This window comes from Macaca thibetana, chromosome 2, assembly GCF_024542745.1.
Source record: "Macaca thibetana thibetana isolate TM-01 chromosome 2, ASM2454274v1, whole genome shotgun sequence".
In the NCBI taxonomy this organism is placed as follows: Eukaryota; Metazoa; Chordata; class Mammalia; order Primates; family Cercopithecidae; genus Macaca; species Macaca thibetana.
In genome coordinates this window covers 142,434,396-142,454,911 of record NC_065579.1, presented here as the reverse complement: position 1 = coordinate 142,454,911, position 20,516 = coordinate 142,434,396, and the positions used below count along the sequence as shown (strand labels likewise).

General features: G+C 52.7%; 1 protein-coding gene across 1 annotated transcript in view; it reads right to left on the bottom strand.

Moving 5' to 3' along the window:
* CAND2 (cullin associated and neddylation dissociated 2 (putative)) overlaps positions 1–20,516 on the bottom strand; it is a 38,763-nt gene that overhangs the window by 7,427 nt on the left and 10,820 nt on the right. The window contains exons 4-13 of the mRNA XM_050781444.1: positions 19,889–20,012; positions 17,591–17,856; positions 14,643–14,748; positions 14,349–14,491; positions 12,309–12,601; positions 11,737–11,878; positions 9,882–11,384; positions 7,587–7,682; positions 2,314–2,483; positions 54–218 (exon numbers count right to left, since the gene is read on the bottom strand). Coding sequence (XP_050637401.1) covers positions 54–218; positions 2,314–2,483; positions 7,587–7,682; positions 9,882–11,384; positions 11,737–11,878; positions 12,309–12,601; positions 14,349–14,491; positions 14,643–14,748; positions 17,591–17,856; positions 19,889–20,012 — 3,008 coding nt within the window. The remainder of the gene's footprint in view (positions 1–53; positions 219–2,313; positions 2,484–7,586; positions 7,683–9,881; positions 11,385–11,736; positions 11,879–12,308; positions 12,602–14,348; positions 14,492–14,642; positions 14,749–17,590; positions 17,857–19,888; positions 20,013–20,516) is intronic.

The window sequence follows — 20,516 nt, the reverse complement described above, 5'->3', positions numbered from 1 at the left end:
CTGACTATCACTTGGTACAGGGGCACATAGATCTGGCAGGGGCTTGGTCTTACCCGGATGTCGTAGTGGTCCTTCAGCCCGTCCTCCACATGGTTCAGGAACTCACAGATATCCAGCTGGCCCAGGCAGCTCTCAAGAAGTGAATACATGCACTCAAAGGCCGCCTTCCGCACGTCCAGCCCATCGTCCACTGTATGTTTAAAGGGACCCATTTCCACCTGCAGGAGGGATGAAGGTTGGGAATATGGCCCCAGGGTGTAAGGACACCTCTTTTTTTTTTTTTTTTTTTTTTTTTGAGACGGAGTCTCACTCTGTCCCCCTTGCTGGAGTGCAGTGGCCGGATCTCAGCTCACTGCAAGCTCCGCCTCCCGGGTTCAGGCCATTCTCCTGCCTCAGCCTCCCGAGTAGCTGGGACTACAGGCGCCCGCCACCTCGCCCGGCTAGTTTTTTTGTATTTTTTAGTAGAAACGGGGTTTCACTGTGTTAGCCAGGATGGTCTCGATCTCCTGACCTCGTGATCCACCCGTCTCGGCCTCCCAAAGTGCTGGGATTACAGGCTTGAGCCACCGCGCCCGGCCAAGGACACCTCTTGTAGTTTCTGCTATAAACCCCACATCTCTATTCCACACTGCACGCCGGCCCCAAATCATGCCTTATACTCTCAAGTCTCCATGCCTTTGCTCAGCCTGCAGCATCCTTTCCCCTAGGTGATAATAGTGGCAATAAGAACAATTATTCTTATAATCTACTGAGCAGGCACTGTCTGAGCGGCAGGCACTGTACTGAGTGCTTGATGGATGACGTTTCATTCAAGCATCACAAATACCATCAGAAGTAAATGTTACTGGCCGGGTACGGTGGCTCACGCCTGTAATCCCAGCATTTTGGGAGGCCAAGGCAGGCGGATCATGAGGTCAAGAGATTGAAGCCATTCTGGTTAACATGGTGAAACCTCATCTCTACTAAAAATACAAAAAATTAGCCGGGCGTGGTGGCACATGCCTGTAGTCCCAGCTACTCAGGTGGCTGAGGCAGGAGAATCTCTCGAACCAGGGAGGCGGAGGTTGCAGTGACCTGAGATCGCACCACTGCACTCCAGCCTGGGTGACAGAGTGAGACTCCATCTCAAAAAGAAATATTATTGATCTCATTTAACAGATGAGGAAACTGCATTGGGCAGGTTAATTAACTGGGTTGGACAGGTTAAGGATACACTGCTTGTAAGTGGCTGAACTGGAATTTAAAACCCAGGTAGGCTGGGCATGATGGCTGTCCTCCCAGCACTTTGGGAGGCTGAGGCAGGAGGAATTTTGAGACCAGTCTGGGCAACATGGTGAAACCCCATCTCTACAAAAAAAAATACAAAAAATTAGCTAGGTGTGGTGGTACACGCCTGTAGTCCCAGCTACTCAGGAGGCTGAGGTGGGAGGATCGCTTGGGCCCAGGAGGTTGAGGCTGCAGTGAGCTGTGACTGTGTCACTGCACTCCAGCCTAGGTGACACAGCAAGACCCTGCCTCAAAAAAACAACAAAAAGACACCCAGGTCTTTCTGAAGCTTTCAACCATGAAGCCCTGTTTTAATGGTAAACACCTTTTCACCCTTCAAAGCCCAGCTTAAAGGGCCTCAATGCTGCTAGTATTCCACAGCTGAAACTTATTAAATCACCTTTAACCTTTGCCCCTTGAATCCTTACTTTACCAGGTGGGCTCTAAGTTAAATGCATTCTTGGTGTATGATGGGATTATGTCACAATAGGTCCATCATAAGTTGGTTTCCAGAGGCAATCCCATCATAAGGTGAGGAGCCTGCTGAACGCTACTGCTTTTGCACCATTGTAAAGTTGAACCATTGTAAGGAGGGGGCTGTCTGTAATCAGCAGGGTGGGCATCTCTCTCCTTTAGGGGGCCATGATGAGCTCCTTGGTGGCAGAAACCAAATCAGGTTCAACCCTGAGTCCTGGCACTTGGGCTCAGCGCAGATGCTCAGTGAACATCTGCCAAACGTCAACGTTTACTGGGCGCTGGTTGTGTGCCTGCAGTGGTTCTAAACACTTACAGGACCTCGCTCACCGAATTGTTGCAGCAACCCTACGACACAGACACAGCACCCTCATGTGCTCATGAAGAGAAACTGAGGCTCAGAGAGGATCAGGTTGCCCTGGCTGGGGTCACATAGCTGGGAGTCAGGGCAGGACTTGACCCAAGGCATGTGACCCCAGCACCTACTCTGATGAGATAATAATGCCCTACCAATGAGGCATGAGAAGTGGCATCATCCCCAGCTTCCCCAGGGTCCCCAGCTCTGCTCCACACCTCTCGGATGAGGTCCCGGCGGATCTTTGTCTCCTGGTAGAGGAGGGGCAGGATGTCATCCAGCAGGTCCCGGACTAGCGAGGGCTTGTTGTGCACAGCTGAGTTGAAGAAAGCCAGAGTCGCACGGCGCACGTTCAGATCTGGGTCCTGCAGGCTCTCCATGAACTCTCCTGGCAGAAGAACATGAGGGGTGCGGGGGATGCATAGCCACAGCACAGTCACCCCCCTCACCGCCCTGGCCATCTGGTTACTGTGCATGTGCAGAACTGGCTGAATGGGGGTAAGCTGGGAGTGGTGAACATGTACTTTGTGCCAGGCACAAACAACCCTTCAAAGATCAGATAAGAATGTGGGCTCGAGGCTGACCTGGCTTCCATTCCAGCTCTACTAATTAACTGTGGGGCCTTGGAGAGCCTCAATGTCCTCATCTGTAAAATGGGAGTCATAAGAGAACCTATGCTATAGGACTGTGTTTACAATTTAAAATGTGGTGCCTCAGCATTATCTTGAAAAAAAAAAAAGAAAAATTTTTTAATGTGGTAATGCATGGAAGGCACATAGCAGAGTGCCTGGCACAGAGCATGAACTCTGTGAATGTTAACTTGGTATCACAGGCGAGGTTCTTAAAGATCAGAGCGGTCAAGTCACCAGCACTTCTCAGGATACTCCTTTTTGCACAGTGCTATCTTTTTGTTTTGTTGTTGAGACAGAGTCTCACTCTGTTGCCCAGGCTGGAGTGCAGTGGTGTGATCTCGGTTCACCGCAACCTCCACCTCTCAGGTTCATGTGATTCTCCCACCTCAGCCTGCCAAGTACCTGGGATTACAGGCACACACCACCATGCCTGGCTAATTTTTGTATTTTTAGTAGAGACGGGGTTTCACCATGTTGGCCAGGCTGGTCTCGAACTCCTTACCTCAAGTGATCCGCCCACCTTGGCCACCCAAATTGCTGAGATTACAGGCACGAGCTGCTGCGCCCAGACTTGTACAGTGCTATGATTTGAATGTCCCCACCAAAACTCATGTTGAAACTTAATTGCCATGGTAATAGTATTGAGAGGTGATTAGGTCGTGAGGGTGAAGCCCTGAGGCATGGATTAATGCCATCACTACAGGAGTGGGTCAGTTTTCATGGGAGGGAGCTCCTGTTAAAGGAAAAGCTCAGCCCCCATCTCATCTCTGTCTCCCATACTCACTTCTGCCCTCCCTTCCACCATGGGATGGCCCTCACCAGATGCTGGCGCCATGTTCTTGGACCTCTCAGTCTCCACAACTGTGAGGAATAAATTTCTCTTCTTTATAAATTACCCAATCTGTAGTATTCTGCTATAGTAGCAGAAAAGGGACTATGATATAGAGTTTAAACTTAAAAAAAATTTTATTATTATACTTTAAGTTCTAGGGTACATGTGCACAACATGCAGGTTTGTTACATAGGTATACATGTGCCATGTTGGTTTGGAAAAAAAAAATTTTTTTAGAGATAGGGGGGTCTATGTTGCCCAGGCTGGTCTCAAACTCCTGGACTCAAGTGATCCTCCTGCCTCAGCCTCCCAAAGTGCTAGGATTACAGGCATGAGCCACTATGCCCAGCCATTATAGTTGAAACATTTTAGAATTGTTAATGTTTTATATATTTAATAAAGAAAATCAAGGATGGGGGAATCCCTAAATATAAAACCAAAACGCAAAAAACTATTTATTTATTTATTTATTTGTTTGAGTCAAAAAGACAGTCTCGTTCTGTTGCCCAGGAGGGAGTACAGTGGCACGATCTAGGCTCACTGCAACCTCCATCTCCCAGGTTCAAGCAATTCTCATGCCTCAACCTCCCAGGTAGCTGGGATCACAGGCGTGTGTCACCACACCCGGTTTTCTGTTGTTGTTGTTGTTGTTGAGACACAGTCTCGCTCTGTCGCCCAGGCTAGAGTGCAGTGGCGCGATCTCAGCTCACTGTAAGCTTCGCCTCCCAGGTAAGCTCCGCCTCCCAGGTTCACGCCATTCTCCTGCCTCAGCCTCCCGAGTAGCTGGGAGGGACTACAGGTGCCCGCCACCACACCCAGCTAATTTTTTGTATTTTTAGTAGAGACAGGGTTTCACCATGTTAGCCAGGATGGTCTCAATCTCCTGACCTCGTGATCCACCCGCCTTGGCCTCCCAAAGTGCTGGGATTACAGGCATGAGCCACCATGCCTGGCCTATACCCAGCTAATTTTTATATTTTTTGGTAGAGATGGGGTTTTGCCAGGCTGGTCTCTAACTCCTGACCTCAGGTGATCCTCCCGCCTCAGCCTCCCAAAGTGCTGGGATTACAGGAGTGAACCACCGTACCCGTCCTCAAAAACAAACAAACAAACAAAACTGTATTTAAAATGATCCAAGTAACCACCCAGGTTATGAAGGAGAAAACAAACCAAGCTACTTTGAGTATTTTGACTAGCTGCCCTCTAGCGGAAGACAAAAAAACTACCCATGAATATTAGTTTTCACAGAGATAAGAGTCAGCAATTCTCAGACTACTTTCTGTGTATTTCAGGATTAAGAAAATAAATATCTTGTAGATAATGGGAGCTGGGTTTCTTACTGTAAGAGAAAGGAGTTACAGATATGGAAAGGGGGCTAGACTACAATAGGAAGCAGCTATGAACTCAAGATTTTCAAGATAGGTGGGTAGGTAGGTAGAAGAGAGGGAGGAGAAAGAGGGACAGAAAGAGAGGCAGGGAGGGAAAGAAGGAGGGACAAAAAGATGTGGATGAATGTGCATCTGGAAGCACAGATATACACGTGCATGTTTGTCTCTGCATATAGACATGCATTTCCTAGTTCTGTCTGCTGAGAGGGCCTAGAAGCAATGAGGCCCCAATAGCAATAGGCACATCTAGTGTCCAGATCTTGGATTCTAAATACCATTCTCCACTAAAAGGAATCAGGACTCCTTGGAGAAATGACTGATTCCAGGACTGGTGCAGAAAAGGTTTGTGATGAATCTGGAGCATCTCATCGTGCCAAAAGCAAGGATACACTTAAAAGAATGATGGAGGCTGGGCATGGGGGCTCACGTCTGGAATCCCAGCACTTTGGGAGGCCAAGGTGAGTGGATCACTTAAGCCTAGGAGTTCAAGACCAGCCTGGGCAACATAGCAAAATGCTGTTTCTATAAAAAAAAATTTTTTAAGTAGACAGGCGTGGTGGCTGGCACACATCTCTAGTCGCAGTTACTAGGAAGGCTCAAGTGGGAGGATTTCTTGAGCCTGAGAGGCAAGGGTTGCAGTAAGGTATGACTGTGCCATTGCCTTCCAGCCTGGGTGACAGACTGAGACTCTGTCTCTCAAAAAAAAAAAAAAAAAAAAAGGAAACATGTCAATAGAAAATAGGAACCAGCTTGAAGTGCTCCCAATGGCCAAATCTGAGACAATCTTGAGCATCAAAATTAAAGACAGTAATAGGTTATAACCCACAGAATGAAGTAGGAAGAAGCCATGAGTCTCTAATGACAAATAAATTGATGAATAAATAAGTAAATAAATGCAAGAGAAGAAAAAGTTCTTCCAGACAGTAGAATGCAAACTTATAACTATGGAAAGAATAATGGAACTAGAAAGTCACCATTTGGCAAATATCACAGTAATCATTGACTCAGGCAAGAAACAACTGTGGATGCTAAACCTAGTGGGCAAAAAGATTGATGAGAACAAGGATGTTTACATAAAATACTTATTTTATGTACTCAAGAATTCATATTCATTCCAAAGGAAAAAAAAGAAACTTTAGAGTAGAGAGAAACCCTGGCGGTGTCCATCTGAACTGGGTGATCAAAGTTACCATCGCCAGTCAGGAGACAAGCCACCTCCACGTGCCCCTGAGGTGATGCACTGGGAAGGGCAGGAAGGCTCCCAGCAGAACAGGATGCAAGCTCAGAGCCAGCAGCCTCTTCTGGGCCCCTTTCAATGGTGCCGCATTGGCTCCCAGGTTCCCCATTCTCTGTGAGAACACAGCTGTGGGGAACTGGCAAGACCCGAGTTCACATCCCCGCTCTGAGTTAGTTTCCTCACATGTAAAATGGGGCCAGTCCTACACACCACAGAGGGAGCTGTGAGCACCACTGTGATGAGGTATATTAAAGGGTCTGATGTGGTGCCTGACACACAGTGAGAGCTCAAAAACAGTTCAAATGTTCTAAAGCAAACAGGAACCCCAGGTGAAATCGCTGGTGGTGCCCACCAAGGGCAGCTCTGTCACGATGGAGGAAATCAGGCTGGGGGGTGGGGCACGTGCCCACCGCACTAGGGCAAGGGACAAAGTTGCTGCCGATGACATTGCTAGAACTTCTGCACATGTTCTCCAGTGCAGAACGTGGTCACATCTGCTGACCCCTTGGTCACACACAACAGGCCCCCGGCAGATGAGGATCAACACTTTTTTTTTTTCTTTAGTGGGTGGCAGTCTCCCACTGCCACCATGCCTGACTAATTTTTTTTTTTTCTTTTTTTTTTTTGAGACAGAGTCTTGCTCTGTCACCCAGGCTGGAGTGCAGTGGTACAATCTCCGCTCACTGCAACCTTTGCCTCCTGGGTTCAAGTGATTCTCCTGCCTCAGCCTCCAGAGTAGCGGGGATTATAGGTGCCCGCCATTATGCCTGGCTCATTTTTGTATTTTTAGTAGAGACGGGGTTTCACCATGTTGGCCAGGCTGGTCTTGAACTCCTGATCTCAGGTGATCCACCTGCCTTGGCCTCCCAAAGTGTTGGGAGGTCTCAGTTCCTCTCCTCACAGTGAAGGCTGCTTGGAATCCTCAGGCCAGACGACCCCTCAGACAGAGGGCGATCTAGTGGGCAGGGTGGCGGGGGGGAGCACTCTTCCCTGCCCCACTTTAGGGCCCATAAAAGCTAAGGTATGTGAGAGGCTGGTGGTTTTCCATTCCCAAGAGTCTATATGTTTATGAAGCATCTTCTCCCTCAGTTGCCCATGGGCCTCCAGGACAACTCTAGAAGATGCAGATAATAAGAGTTTCTCACGTTCATTTGACAGATGAGGAAAGCAAGGCTTTGAGGTGTGATGGACATGCCAGGCCCACCTATGATTTAGTGGCAGTAGGGAGGCAGGGATGTGAACCCAGGCCTTTTAACTGGAGGGCCAGGCCCTGCTGCCCATCATGGGCATGCCTCCCAGGTCTCCCACTGCCCTTGGCTATCAGGTAGGAAATATCAGCCCAAGCTTAAGGACTGGGTGGGGGCACTGAACAAGGTAGGGGAGGCAGGAGGGAGGTGCTCACCGATGAAGCTCTTCAGGAGGGGGTCAATGGGATGGGGCTGGTCCGAGATGAGGAACTTGACCGCTGTGATGACGGTGCTCCGGGTGTGTGGCCGACCTGCAGAACAAGAGGAGGTGGAGGTGAGTTAGTAAGGGGCAGGGGCCAAACCTGGATGCTTACAGGTCAGAAGGTGCAGAGGCTCCTCCCCTTGCTTCCCTGGAAGACAGAACTGTACCCCCTCCCCATCTCTGGGAAAGTAGATTCTACCATTTCCCTTGGCAGCCTTGACTCTCCCCTCAATCCTTCATGCTGTAGCTGAAACAGTAGGACTGCCAGTGCTTAGGTAACCACACCACAGGTTGCAAACAGGGAACCGATAACCAAGACAGGAACTGCTCTGACAAAGACCTTCCCTCAGGCCTTGGGATTTTTCAGACATGTTATCTCAATTAGTCCTAACAATGATCCTATTAATTAATAATGATAAAATAGTATTAAAATCACCAATAAAAATCATCTCTTTGACACATGAGAAAAGAGACTCAGAGAGGATAAGTTCGTGTCTAAGGCCACACAGCAGATCCAGAATTCCTGGCTGGGCCCTTCCTCCTGGGCCTGCATTCTGGCTGGTGGTCAGGGGGGCCTAACAGAACTCGGATCATCTCCAGACTCGGTCGCGGAGAGCTCGCTTACTTGTGCTCTGCTGCTTGCTTTCTGAGTAGAGAAGCCGAATAAAGAGGGGGAGGGCATTCCCTTAATGAAAGAAACAAATGGGTGGATGCTCCACCTGCCTGAATCTCTCCTCAGTGGCTTGCCCCGCTTGCCCCCCGCCCAACCCCCAGTACACTGCAGCGAGTGGGCTAAGGTGCTTCCACCACACAGGCTTTACATTCAGCCTCGAGGAAAAGTTTACCAATTGGTGCTAAGGCATGAATGAATGGAAGAGTTACTGAACTCAGACTTTTAGCTTTTACCTCTTTCTCTTGCCAGCCTGACTGGCTCCCAGGAAGATTTAGGGTGGCTGATGAAGACAGGCACAAGAGAGTAAGATTAAGTGAACTGAAAACAAGAACAAGGCCAAGGACGACTGAAGGCAGGGAGGTGAGAAGGAGACTAGAAGGAAGACGTACAGAGAGCATCAGTTAGGAAGTTCCAGGAACCTACTAGAAGCAGGCCACTCATCTGGCTCTAAGCTTCCCAGCAGTTGGTGGTAAAAAGGAAATGTGACCAGGTGGCTGGTTCAACAGAATACGTGGGACAGAAACAAATAGGTGTTTAGGCAAAGCAGGGCTCCTCTGCATCTTAAGACTCTCGTCTGTCAAGGTTCTTTGTGTGATGTAACAGACAGTGTCCTCGACAATGTTCTTCCATCTAGTCATGAGGCCAGACAACTGCTTCTTATGAACCCAGCAACCCAAGGCGGCCTTAACTGAAATCACTAACATACCTAGTAACAGCAGCAGCTCTCAACTTACTCAGTATTAATTACTGTACGTACCACACAATGTACCAAACACTGTACCTGCGTTCTGTCAACCAGAGCACCCACTGGTTCCATAAGGGGCCAGCTGGCCAGCTTGAAGCCCACTGGCCTTTCATTCTGGGGACTCTCCCTTTCCTAGGAGCCCCACGACCCCACCTGCCTGCCTTCCACCTCCTGAAGCTAAGATACCTGGTGTGCCAAAACATGACAAACCAAAACGCCTGCCCCTCCTGGTTCTTGCCCAGCCCTCCCCAAGCCTCAGGGGCATGTCAGCCTGTCCCAGTCCATACTGACATCTGCTCATGGCTCAGGCTAGCTGAAAAGAGCTGACCCTCTGCAGGTTGCAGTCTATGGCTACTCAGAAAACTGTTTTTGTTGACCTCTGTGTGGAGCACTAAGCTACTGTCCACATCGAGGATTATGAAGTTGGCATCATGAGTTTTTTTTTTGTAGAGGCGGGGTCTCATCATGTTACCCAGGCTGGTCTCAAACTCCTAGGCTCAAGTGATCCACCCACCTTAGCCTCCCAAAGTGCTGGGATTACAGACATGTGCCACCATGCCTAGCCTACATCATGAGATTTTTAAGTGTATTTGTTGTAGGGACCTATCAAGGACTCTGTCCCTTCTATCCCACAGTCCCATAGAAGGGAGCCTTTAAGTCTCAGGTATCACTGTGTGTTCCTCTGTAGCTTCCTTGCCTCTGTCGCATAGATATCATGATTCTTGTACCCAATGACTTGAAATAGCTCACTCTGCCCCAGCTGCTTGGATGCTCAGTGACAAACTGCCCACCTCCGCGCTGGGTTGCCTTGCCCACACCTGTGTGCCTACCTGCAGCAAGCTGCTTCCGGAAGCGGGGCAGAAGGAACGAAGGGTTCACAAGGACCAGCTTCCCAATGCACTCAGCCACCACCCCCCGGGTGCCCTCCTCAGCGCCCTCGCAGCGCCGGAACAGCAGGGCCCAGACGTCCTCAGCGTAGGGCTTCAGGCTGTCAGGCTGGGCGGCCCCCAGGGCCTCCCTAAGTGAGTGCAGCAGCAGGTACTGTCGTCGGGGCTCAGCCTCGATCTGCTCCAGCAGGAAGGGCAGGAAGTCGGGCAGGCTGCCAGCACCCACACGGCCCAGTGCATACGAGGCCGCAGCCCTCACATCCTCACTGGGTGACCCCAAGGCTTCCAGGAGCACTGCCTTCAGCTCCCGCTGGGGGCCTGGCCCAGCCACCTGACCCACCTCAGCCAGCGACAGGAATGCCAGGACTTTGACCCCCGTGCTGGAGTGGGGCGACCTGGCATCGCAGACCAGACGGTTGGCTGTGCTTGCCGCCTCTTGGGGACAGGCAGCTGAGAGGGCTGCCACACACCGGGCCAATGAGTGGAACACCTGCTTGTGCAGGCCAGGCCCACCATCCACAGCCTGCTCATAAACAGGAGCAGTGAGCAGGCTGATGAGTTTAGCATAGTCCACACACGGGGGACGGGTCCCCACCAGGGCCTGCAGGAAGCCTTCAGCGGCTGCCAGAACCCCGGCTGGCAACAGGGGCGAACGCAGCAGCCGCAGCAGCTCTGAGAGCACAGGGCCACTGACCTCTACCAAAGAGGCTGGCTGGGCCTGGGTCACTGTGGCAAGGAAGTCCACAGCCAGCTGGGCCACGTGCATGTCACTCTCATTGACCAGGGCAGGCAGCTCAGCCAGCACAGCCTGCACGGCAGACGGTGGGAGGCTGAGGCCCTGGCTCTGGGCCAGGGCATCCAGGGCTGCCAGTGTGGCCAGTCGCAAAGCCCGCTGATTCTTCCGCAGGAATGAGGCCAGAATGGGCAGTGCCTCGGCCAGGATGGGCTGTAGATCAAGCTGCAGCGGGGACACAGCCACCAGCGTAAGCGCCTTGACGGCAGGCAGCCGGGTGATCTCATTCCGCAGGCGGTCCAGGAGGAGCAGTAATATGGGCTCCAGGTCATCCCCAAGCCGGTCACCCAGGTGGCCTACAAGGTGGCCCATGCAGGAAATGGCCCGCTCCTTCACCTCCTGGTCCAGGTCAGTGGCACGGAGTCGCGCCAGGGTAACCACAGACATCTCTCCAACATACGGCTCAGGATCCAGTATCCGAGGCCTGTCCAGCGGCCACAGGGCCTGCACCAGCTCCTGTAACACCACCAGGGCCTCGGCTGCAATCTTATAGAAAGGGTCAGCCACACAGGCCATCACAGGTGGCAGGAGGGTGGGCAAGTGTGGGTGAAAGGCCTCAGCTGGTTCAGTGCCCAGCAGCCCCTGCAGAAAGGCCAGGGCATCCATCCGGATGGTGGAGGAGCTGGAGCGGTCGGCCAGCGAGAAGATGATGCCTGTAGGGTGAGTGCAAGGGTTATGAGGCCACCGCCTCTGATGCAACGCGGCCCTCCCTGGAAGCAAGGCGGGGATACCTACAGGTGCCTGAGCTGGACTGAAGCACCTAAACTCTTCTGCAGAAGTTTCCAAGAAGTCAGCGCTGACCAGTGGCCAGGGTTGAGGGAAACATGTCCAGGGAACTCATTGGAACCAGCCTTATTCTCACTGCTGGTAGTGGGAGGCCACTGGAGACTCTTGACCAGGGACTGAGCCTGGGACTGGGTCCCAGACTCTCTCAGAAATTGGAGGTGGGGTCTGGGTTCTGGAAGTGGCCCAGAACAGCAGATACCTGGTTGCACTCCAGCCTACCTGATACCAGCACAGGCATGTGCTCAGCCAGGCTGCCGGGGAGGACGCCTGCCAGCTCGGTGAGGAGGCTAAAGCATCCCTGGCGTGCTCTGATGCTCCGATCTTTAAGCTGCCGCTGCAGGGCCTTGACCACAAGGGGCACCTGTGGACAGGAGGGGGAAGTCAAGGTCAGGGACCACCAAAGAAACCTCCCAGGCTGCCCACTACCAGGAGGCTTTGCCAGACACATCCCCAGGGAGGATGTCGGCATCAAGGTATCTCCCAAGCACTCATCCCTCACTCTGTGCCAGGCTTTTGGTGACTGCACACAGACCCTTGGAGGGCAGGCAAATTTCCCGCATCCATTTTACAGGTACAGAGAGACCAAGCAACTTGCTCAAGGTCACCCAGGCAGGTTGGCTGTCACTACCACACTCCAGAAGCCCGGCTGGCTCCCGCCCCCCACCCCGGGGACCCCTTCCCTTCCACAGCTGGATGTTCTCCCCAGGTGAGTTTCCAAGTCCAGGGACACTAACAGTGAGTGGCTGGGTGGGCAAATTGGGGGTAAGGGGTGGAGGTGAAGGCACGCCCACCTGTCCACGTAGCATGTGGAGGTTGCTGCCGGTCTGGGTGGGTTCCTCCATGGCCTCCAGCCATCCCTTTGGGGGCCGCGTTTGCCGCAGCAGCACGATGTAAGCGGTGAAGACATCAGCCTTGACATTCTCCTCGCGTTCTTTGAAGCGGCGGATGAGCACAGGTGCCAGGGTGCGGTGGAAATCAGGCAGCAGGTCAGGCCGCGAGCTGATCAAGGCTGCGATGCACTTAGCAGCTGCCCGGCGCACCTTCCAGCTCATGTCATCATCATCACTGTACTCATCCTCACTCTCTGGGGCAGGAACAAGACACACGGGGAACCCTCGTCTCCCAGGACAGGTCTGCGGCTCGGGGGAGAAGGGATGGGGAGGAGAGGGAGCCGGGCACTGTGCTTCACCTTTTGCTGATCAGCTTTTATAGATACCCTATGGGGAACATTCCCTACCTTTTAACAGGTATCTACCGTGTGCTACAGATGGGGCTAAGCGTGTCAAACCCATAATCTTATTTTAGCTTCATGATGACCTTTTGAGACAGGGATTATTTCCCCATTATAGAGGTGAGCAAATTGGGGTTTAGAGAGAGGAAGTGGATTGCTCCAAGTTAAGGAAATACTTGGAGTTAAACTAGAGTCCTCCCTGCCTGCAGACCCTTAATTGTCTGGACTGTACCAGGGAAAAAACAGACTTCCAAGTCGTCATGTAGACTTGGAGAATCAATTTGGGGCACAAAACTCATCTTTTGGCATCAGGTTTCGCTATGTGATGTTTTGTTTACTGGGACTCCAGAAGGGAGAAGGGACAAAGCCTCCCTTTGGCCTCTTCTCTCGCCTGATCTCTGCCTCTCAAGGGTCCCGATTCCAAAGGCTTCCAGGCAGGACTAATAAAGAGGAAATGCTGGGTTTGTGTGGCTTTCTACCCCACAATCTCCCTGAAAGTCAAGGGCTCATGCAGTCTTTACCATCACCTCAGAAGTGAAGGTACTGCCGAGCCCCATTTTACAGATGACAAGACTAAGGCTCAGAGGGGGTGAGACTCTCAGGGCACAAAGCGAGGAACAGCAGAGCTGAGATTCAGGCCCACGAGGCCCAGCCCTATCACCTGCGGAGGCACTCAGGAGGCTCAGAGGAGGACAGTCTTGCCTGGGAGCGCCCCGAGGCAAAGGCTCGGAGTCAGCATGGCCTTGCCCATACCACTCTGTGGACCACTTGGACCCACAGGGTGGTGTCTGGGCAGCCACAGTGGGCCACGGCCACCGGGTAGCTCAGCAGCCATCCCCTCTGATGGACCACTGTCACCCCCACAGCCGGCCACCCATGAACACACATCTTTAGCTCCCTATTACTGACAAGTGTCCCACCTCCCTGGCTTGGCATTCAAGGCCCCCACATGCCTGTCCAATCTCATTTACCATCCCATCTTGTTCCAAGTACCCCATCAGGCTCTAAATCCATCGTCTCCATCTATGCCCTGCCTTCAGGCCTAGCAGCATCTCTGCCCTGGAAATCTGTCTGAATGACAGACAGGACCACAGGCATAGGAGGAAAGAAGCTATCAAGTCCACCCCCATTGAGACACCTCACTCCCCTGCCAGTGCCTGCCATTCCACCATCAGGGCTTTCCTCTGCTGGGTTAAAGACATTATCTCCCGAAAGCCATTCATAAAAGGGTACACAGTGGCAGTGCAGAGGTGGGGGAGTCTGACAAACCTGGCTCCAAGGCCCAGCTATGCCAACTCCTAGTTGTGTTATCTCAGGCCACTCTCTTCTCAGTATGTGTCCTTGTCTGCAACACGGGGTAATAATATCTGTTTTTCTGGGGTTTTTGTGAGGAACACAACCAGCAAATGCTCAATAAATGACAGCGATGACTACTATCATTACTGTGCTCTATGCAGTCACAGCAGGTGGGACTGGAGCTTGAGGAAGAGCTGGCATCAGGACAGGGGCACCAAATGTGACCACTGTCTTTGGCTGGGGGATCCCAAGAAGGCTGTGCTCACCTCCACCCTCCAACCCCAATGACGGGCTGTCCACCAACCTTGCTCACTGAATTCACTATCCTCTGTCTCCATCTGCTCCTCATCCTCATCACTGTCGTAGTTGTAGTTGGGGTCATGTTTTATGTACTGGAGGCAGAGGCTGGTCACGTTGGGCATGTGAGGGCCCATTTCCTTGGGGCACCTGTGGGGTAGGATGAGGAATGCTTTGCTGAATCCAGTCAGGATGGGAGTAGGGGGTAGGGCCCAACGGGAGTCCTGAAATTTTACTGCTTTGAGGCCAGCATCCCCACCAACTTCCCAAAGGAGTCCCCAGGCAATCCCACCATACATACTTCCTCAAGAAGGCCTCAAAAGCCTGGAGGCAGGACTCCCGGAGCTCATCATCATCCAGGTTGCAGAAATCCTCCACCAGGGGCACCAGGCGGTCCAGGTGAGCCCCTGCAGGGCCGGGTGGGTCACTGAACCCAAGCCAGACACTCTCATGGAGTTCCCCCAGCCCGCAGCACTCAGCCTGTCCCTGCACCTACAGCGCTGACCACTGCAGATTCAACTCAGAGGTTTCATAGTCAAGCAGATGTGGGTTCTAGCCCTGACTCTGCCACCCAACTGCTATGGGACTTTGGGCAGGTCACAACATTTCTTTGACCTTAGCTGATTTTCACAACAAGGATAACAATGTCTCCTGGGCAGAGATTTTGTGAAGATAAATTATATAAAGATAAATAGCTGGCTGGGCGCCATGAGTCACGCCTGTAATCCCAGCACTTTGGGAGGCCGGGGCGGTCGGATCACAAGGTCTGGAGACTGAGACCACGGTGAAACCCCATCTCTACTAAAAATACAAAAAATTAGCCAGGCGCGGTGGCGGGTGCCTGTAGTCCCAGCTACTCAGGAGGCTGAGGTAGGAGAATGGCGTGAACCCGGGAGGCAGAGCTTGCAGTGAGCCAAGATTGCACCACGGCACTCCAGCCTGGGCGACAGAGCGAGACTCAGTCTCAAAAAAAAAAAAAAAAAAAAAAAAAAAAAGATAAATAGCTTAGGCCAGGCGCGGTGGCTCATGCCTGTAATCCCAGCATTTTGGGAGTCCAAGGCAGGTGGATTACAAGGTCAGGAGATCGAGACCATCCTGGCTAACACGGTGAAACCCTGTCTCTACTAAAAATACAAAAAATTAGCTGGGTGTGGTGGCACACACCTGTAGTCCCAGCTACTCAGGAGGCTGAGGCAGGAGGATTGCTTGAACCTGGGAGGTGGAGGTTGCAGTGAGACAAGATAGCGTCACTGTACTCCAGCCTGGGGGACACAGCTAGACTCGACCTCAAAAAAAAAAAAAAAAAAAAAAAAAAGAGATAAATAGCTTACGCTGGGCGCGTGGCTCACACCTGTAACCCCAGCACTTTGTGAGGCCGAGGCAGATGGATCATCTGAGGTCAGGAGTTCGAGACCAGCTTGGCCAACATGGTGAAACTCCATCTCTACTAAAAATTCAAAAATTAGCTGCGTGTGGCAGTGCGCCCCTATAATCCCAGCTACTTGGGAGACTGAGGCAGGAGAATCGCTTGAACCTGGGAGGTGGAGGTTACAGTGAGCAGAGATTGTGCCACGGCACTCCAGCCTGGGCAACAGAGCGAGACATGAGACTCAGTCTGAAAAAAAAAAAAAAAAGTTAAGAAAAGCTTAGTCCAAGTCTGGGCACAGTGGCTCACCCCTGTAATCCTAGCACTTTGAGAGGTCGAGGCGGGCAGATCACGGGATCATGAGGTCAGGAGTTCAAGACCAACCTGGCCAACCAACATAGTGAAACCCTGTCTCTACTAAAAATACAAAAACTAGCCAGGTATCGTAGCGTGCGCCTGTAGTCCTAGCTACTCCGGAGGCTGAGACAGGAGAATCGCTTGAATCTGGGAGGCGGAGGTTGCGGTGAGCCGAGATTGCACCACTGCACTCCAGCCTGGGCAACAGAGTGAGACTCTCTCTCAAAAAAATAAATAAATAAGTTTAGTCCAGGTTCTGCACAAGCAGGCACTCGATAAGTAGCTTCTGTTATCAAAACCATTACTCATGTCCTGGCCTAATTTCCTTCACTAGGTTGTAAGTCCCTGGATAGGAGAAACGGGAGGCAGGTACTGCCCTAATAGACCAGGCAAGAGGGGTTCCTGCCTGGTCTCTAGGCTTTAGAGCATCCCACTCATGCCCTTCTCCAGCCACATTCTTCCTCACAGTACAAGAAGAGACATGCTGACCTAGAGACCCCCCAGCACTCCTAGACTCCATTCTGTCTGGGTATCTGAGGACCCCAGAGTTTCCCGCCCAACGGATCCTGACCCCTTGTCCGAGCCTGCACAGGCCTCTTTCCCGGGTCCATGCAACCAAGGATGGCTGAGGGCTGGCTGCTGTTTGGGAGAAATGGGACAGGGTGTGGCCATGTCAGCTGGGGTTGTCCCCATGTGTGCCTGCAAGGCCGCTTGCAGTGAGAGAGCCAGGAGTTAGGAGAGGCTGACCGTAGGCCAACTCTATCCAAACTGTCTTGGTATAGTCAGAATTCCAAGGTGTCTGAAGATACATTCAAACCTGATTGCAGCTTTCCATTTCTAAAAAACTAATCTATAGTGACAGAAAGCAGATCAGTGGCTGCCTGGACAAGGCAGAGAGAGCTGGACTGCACACGGACACAAGGAAGCTTTTGGGGGTGATGGAAATGTTTCACGGATATACACAAAGGTCAAAACACACTTAATTGTACACTTTAAATAGTGCGGTTTACTGTATGCACATTAAATTGTTTCTTAAAAATTCAAACTTGGCCCACGGGCTGTTACTAAGATATCTTTGTCAAAGTGGGAGAACAGAATACAGTCTAACAGTTTAGTGGCGTGACTTAAAATTGTAATTACCAGCCAGTCCCCAGGTCTCGGAAGTGGTTGATCCAACCCCCTTCTCTGAACCATCTGCACTAGGCAGGAGCTCAGGCCGGGTGGTTTGTCCAGCTCCGGCCCGCCCTGCACCTCTCAAGCCCCGCACCTCTCAAGCCGTGCCCGGCCCCAACCTCTGCGTTCCAAGGGCTTCAGGCACACCAACCAACCGAGGAAGCAGCCCGGCCCAGGCCCCACCCACCACGTCAGTCCAGGTCCCGCTCCATCCTCCCTACCAAGGGGGCTGTCCACCCTTACGCCCGGGCTGCACGGCGCCCCAAGCTCCACCCCCTTACCGAGTCATTGGCTCACTCCTAAGCTCCACCCACCATGCCATCCCAGGCCCTGCCCCTTCCCCGCCCCCTTACCGAGGCGGTGGCCGGCCTGGCGGCCGACGCTGCCCAAACATTGGATCAGGGTGCGGATGGCAGCCGGGCTGGTGGGCGCCCGTGGGCCGGGAAGCCGGTCCAGTAGGTGGTCAGCGAGTTCGACGAAGAGGTCGGTGCTGCAGGCGGCCGCCAGGTGGCCAAGCGCTCCAACCGCCCGCTTGCGCACCGCCAGGCGCGGGCTGCTCAGCTGTGGCAGCAGACAGTGCAGGAGGCTAGCGTGGAAGGCGCCCAGCGGGGCACCCAGCCTGGAGAACACGAGGGGGCATCAGGCCAGTCGCACCCCGCGGGCAGCCTGGGCCACGCTCCGCCCCTCTCCCCATTCTCTCCCGGCCTCATTCCCAGGATTATGGCAACTCAATGGTCCTTGCAAAAGAGGTGCCCTGCAACTGTGAGGAGGAATTATTTTAATTATTTTGTTACATGAGAGAAAGCGGAGAGAGAAAGGTACTTCTCAGCAGTGCAAAGCCTGGCTCCCAGCCCAGGGAGAAGGACCTGATGGGGGAAGCATGGGAGATCGAGTAAGGCTGTCCCTACTTCTTGTAAGTCTAGGCCTTGCCTCAATACCATCCCCCTCTGTCCATCCTCCTCGCTGAGACCAGAGCAGTATAAAATCTACTTCTCACCTGGTCACTCCTCTGCTTAACTCCTTCCATGGCTCCTTAGTGCCTTTGGAGATGCTGAGCTCTGGGCTCAAGAGGCAACACCAGAGAATGGCTTCCACGCACACAGCACAGCCCCTGCCTGCCTCAGCAGCTTCTATCCACACCTTCAAACGAGGCCCGTGCATTTTCTGTCCCATAAACATCCCGAGACCTTTTCTCACTTTACACAAACACACTGACCTCACTCTCCCTTATTTCTATGTCCTACCCAACCCTCTCTCCTGGGTTTCATTTGTCTATTCACCTGCTAAGTGACAGGGACTGTGCCGGAAGCCAGGGTGAACAAGATAGACTGATCCTGGGACCTGCCCTCATGGAGTGTGTGGTTGAGTGGGTGCCTCCCAGGAACCTCAAGTTCAACATGCCCCAGCTTGAATCCATCACCTTCCTCCCCACACACCTGCTCCTGGCTCCCAGAGTGCACCCCATCACAGCACCTCTGTCTGCCCCCGCCAGTTACTAAAGGCAGAACCCTAGGGGTCAGCCTCCAGTCCCCGCCTCTCTTGCCCACTCCAAGTCCTGTGGAGTCTACCTCCTGAATACAACCCGAATTGCTTTCCCTATAGTAGCCTTTTAACCAGTCCCCAGCCTGTTCAATCCCCTCCCATCTACTCTCCACTGCAGAGAGAAAGATCAGAGTGGAACACACAAATACTCACCCCACCCCATGGCTCCTGGCCAGCCCTCCACCTCATCTCTCCATACCCACCTCTCCACATTACAGCCTGCCCCACGACCCCTGGCAGACTCTGGGACCCCAAGTCTTCCCCCATCTCTGCCTTCCGGACTGGGGGCAGTCTCCCCTCCAGCATCCTCCTTATACCTGCCCAAACTCAGCTAAGTCCTGCCCCTCCTTGAAGGCTCAACTCTAGCAGCACGCTCTTTTAGAAGGCTCCTCGTTCCCAGCTGGGCTGGGGGCTCCTCTGAGCTCCTGTCAGCCCTGTTTTGTTTTTTTTTTTTTTTTTTTTGAGACGGAGTCTCGCTCTGTAGCCCAGGCTGGAGTGCAGTGGCCGGATCTCAGCTCACTGCAAGCTCCGCCTCCCGGGTTCACGCCATTCTCCGGCCTCAGCCTCCCGAGTAGCTGGGACTACAGGCGCTGCCACCTCGCCCGGCTATTTTTTGTATTTCTTAGTAGAGACGGGGTTTCACCGTGTTAGCCAGGATGGTCTCGATCTCCTGACCTCGTGATCCGCCCATCTCGGCCTCCCAAAGTGCTGGGATTACAGGCTTGAGCCACCGCGCCCGGCCTAGCCCTGTTCTTATCCTTAACTGTTGTGCTTACTCCATTCACAGTTTTATACATGTCTGTGAACTCCTCCCTAGGAACAACCAAGACTGATCTAACCCCATGTTCCGAACATTAGGCCAGCGCCTGACATTTTTCTGGTTAGAGCAGGTATTCAAGTCGTGGGAGGTTTTACTGACCGTGTGACCACATCACCTCTCAGAGCCTGTAAATGTGTGACAATTGAGTTCTCCTTTACGAGGCTGCTGGGATGATTAAGGAGCCCCGAGCACAGGGCTTGGTGTGCAGTAGGTGCTAGCTCTGTGATTTGAGTCCCTTCCTGTCCCCTTTTACCCATTCTTCCTCAATACCCAGGGTGGCCTCCCACACCTGCTCAGCATGTCAGAGAGGATGTCCAGGGCTTCCAGCTGCACAGCCACATCCTCCTGCTGGGCAATGGCACTGGTGAGCTGGCCCGTGATCTTCCGGCACACGTTGGTGGCCAGCCCGGAGCCTGCACAGGGCACAAGGTGGGCACAGTGAGGCCCTGGCCTGGGGGAAAGGCAGCCTTTACCACTGGTCTGCCTCTGCTCTGGCTGTGTTCCTGAGCCCACATCCCAGGGAATCTTGCCAGGGCTCCAGAGGTCCCAGGTTTGACCCAGAGTCTGGCCAAAGTAAAGGAGACAGCTAGGGGAGCTGCAGAGCCAATGGCCGAGCTGCTGGGTGGCACTCACACACCCAAGCCCTTCTTCCTTTCCCCATTCCTCTAGGGAGGCAGGGAAAGTTAAACACTTCCTTTCCTGCCTCCCTTGCTGCTGGGAGTGGCTGGGTGATCCAGCTCTTGCCAGTGAGATATCAGTGGAAGTCGTATGGGGGCTTCTGGGAAAACGTGTGCTTTCCCTATAAAGGGAGGGGACATGGGGCAAGACCTGAACCCTGTCAATATTGAGCCACTAAATGAATTGCTACCGAAATGGAGTGGCTGATTCCTCCAGGATTGCCATGTGAGGAAAAACCA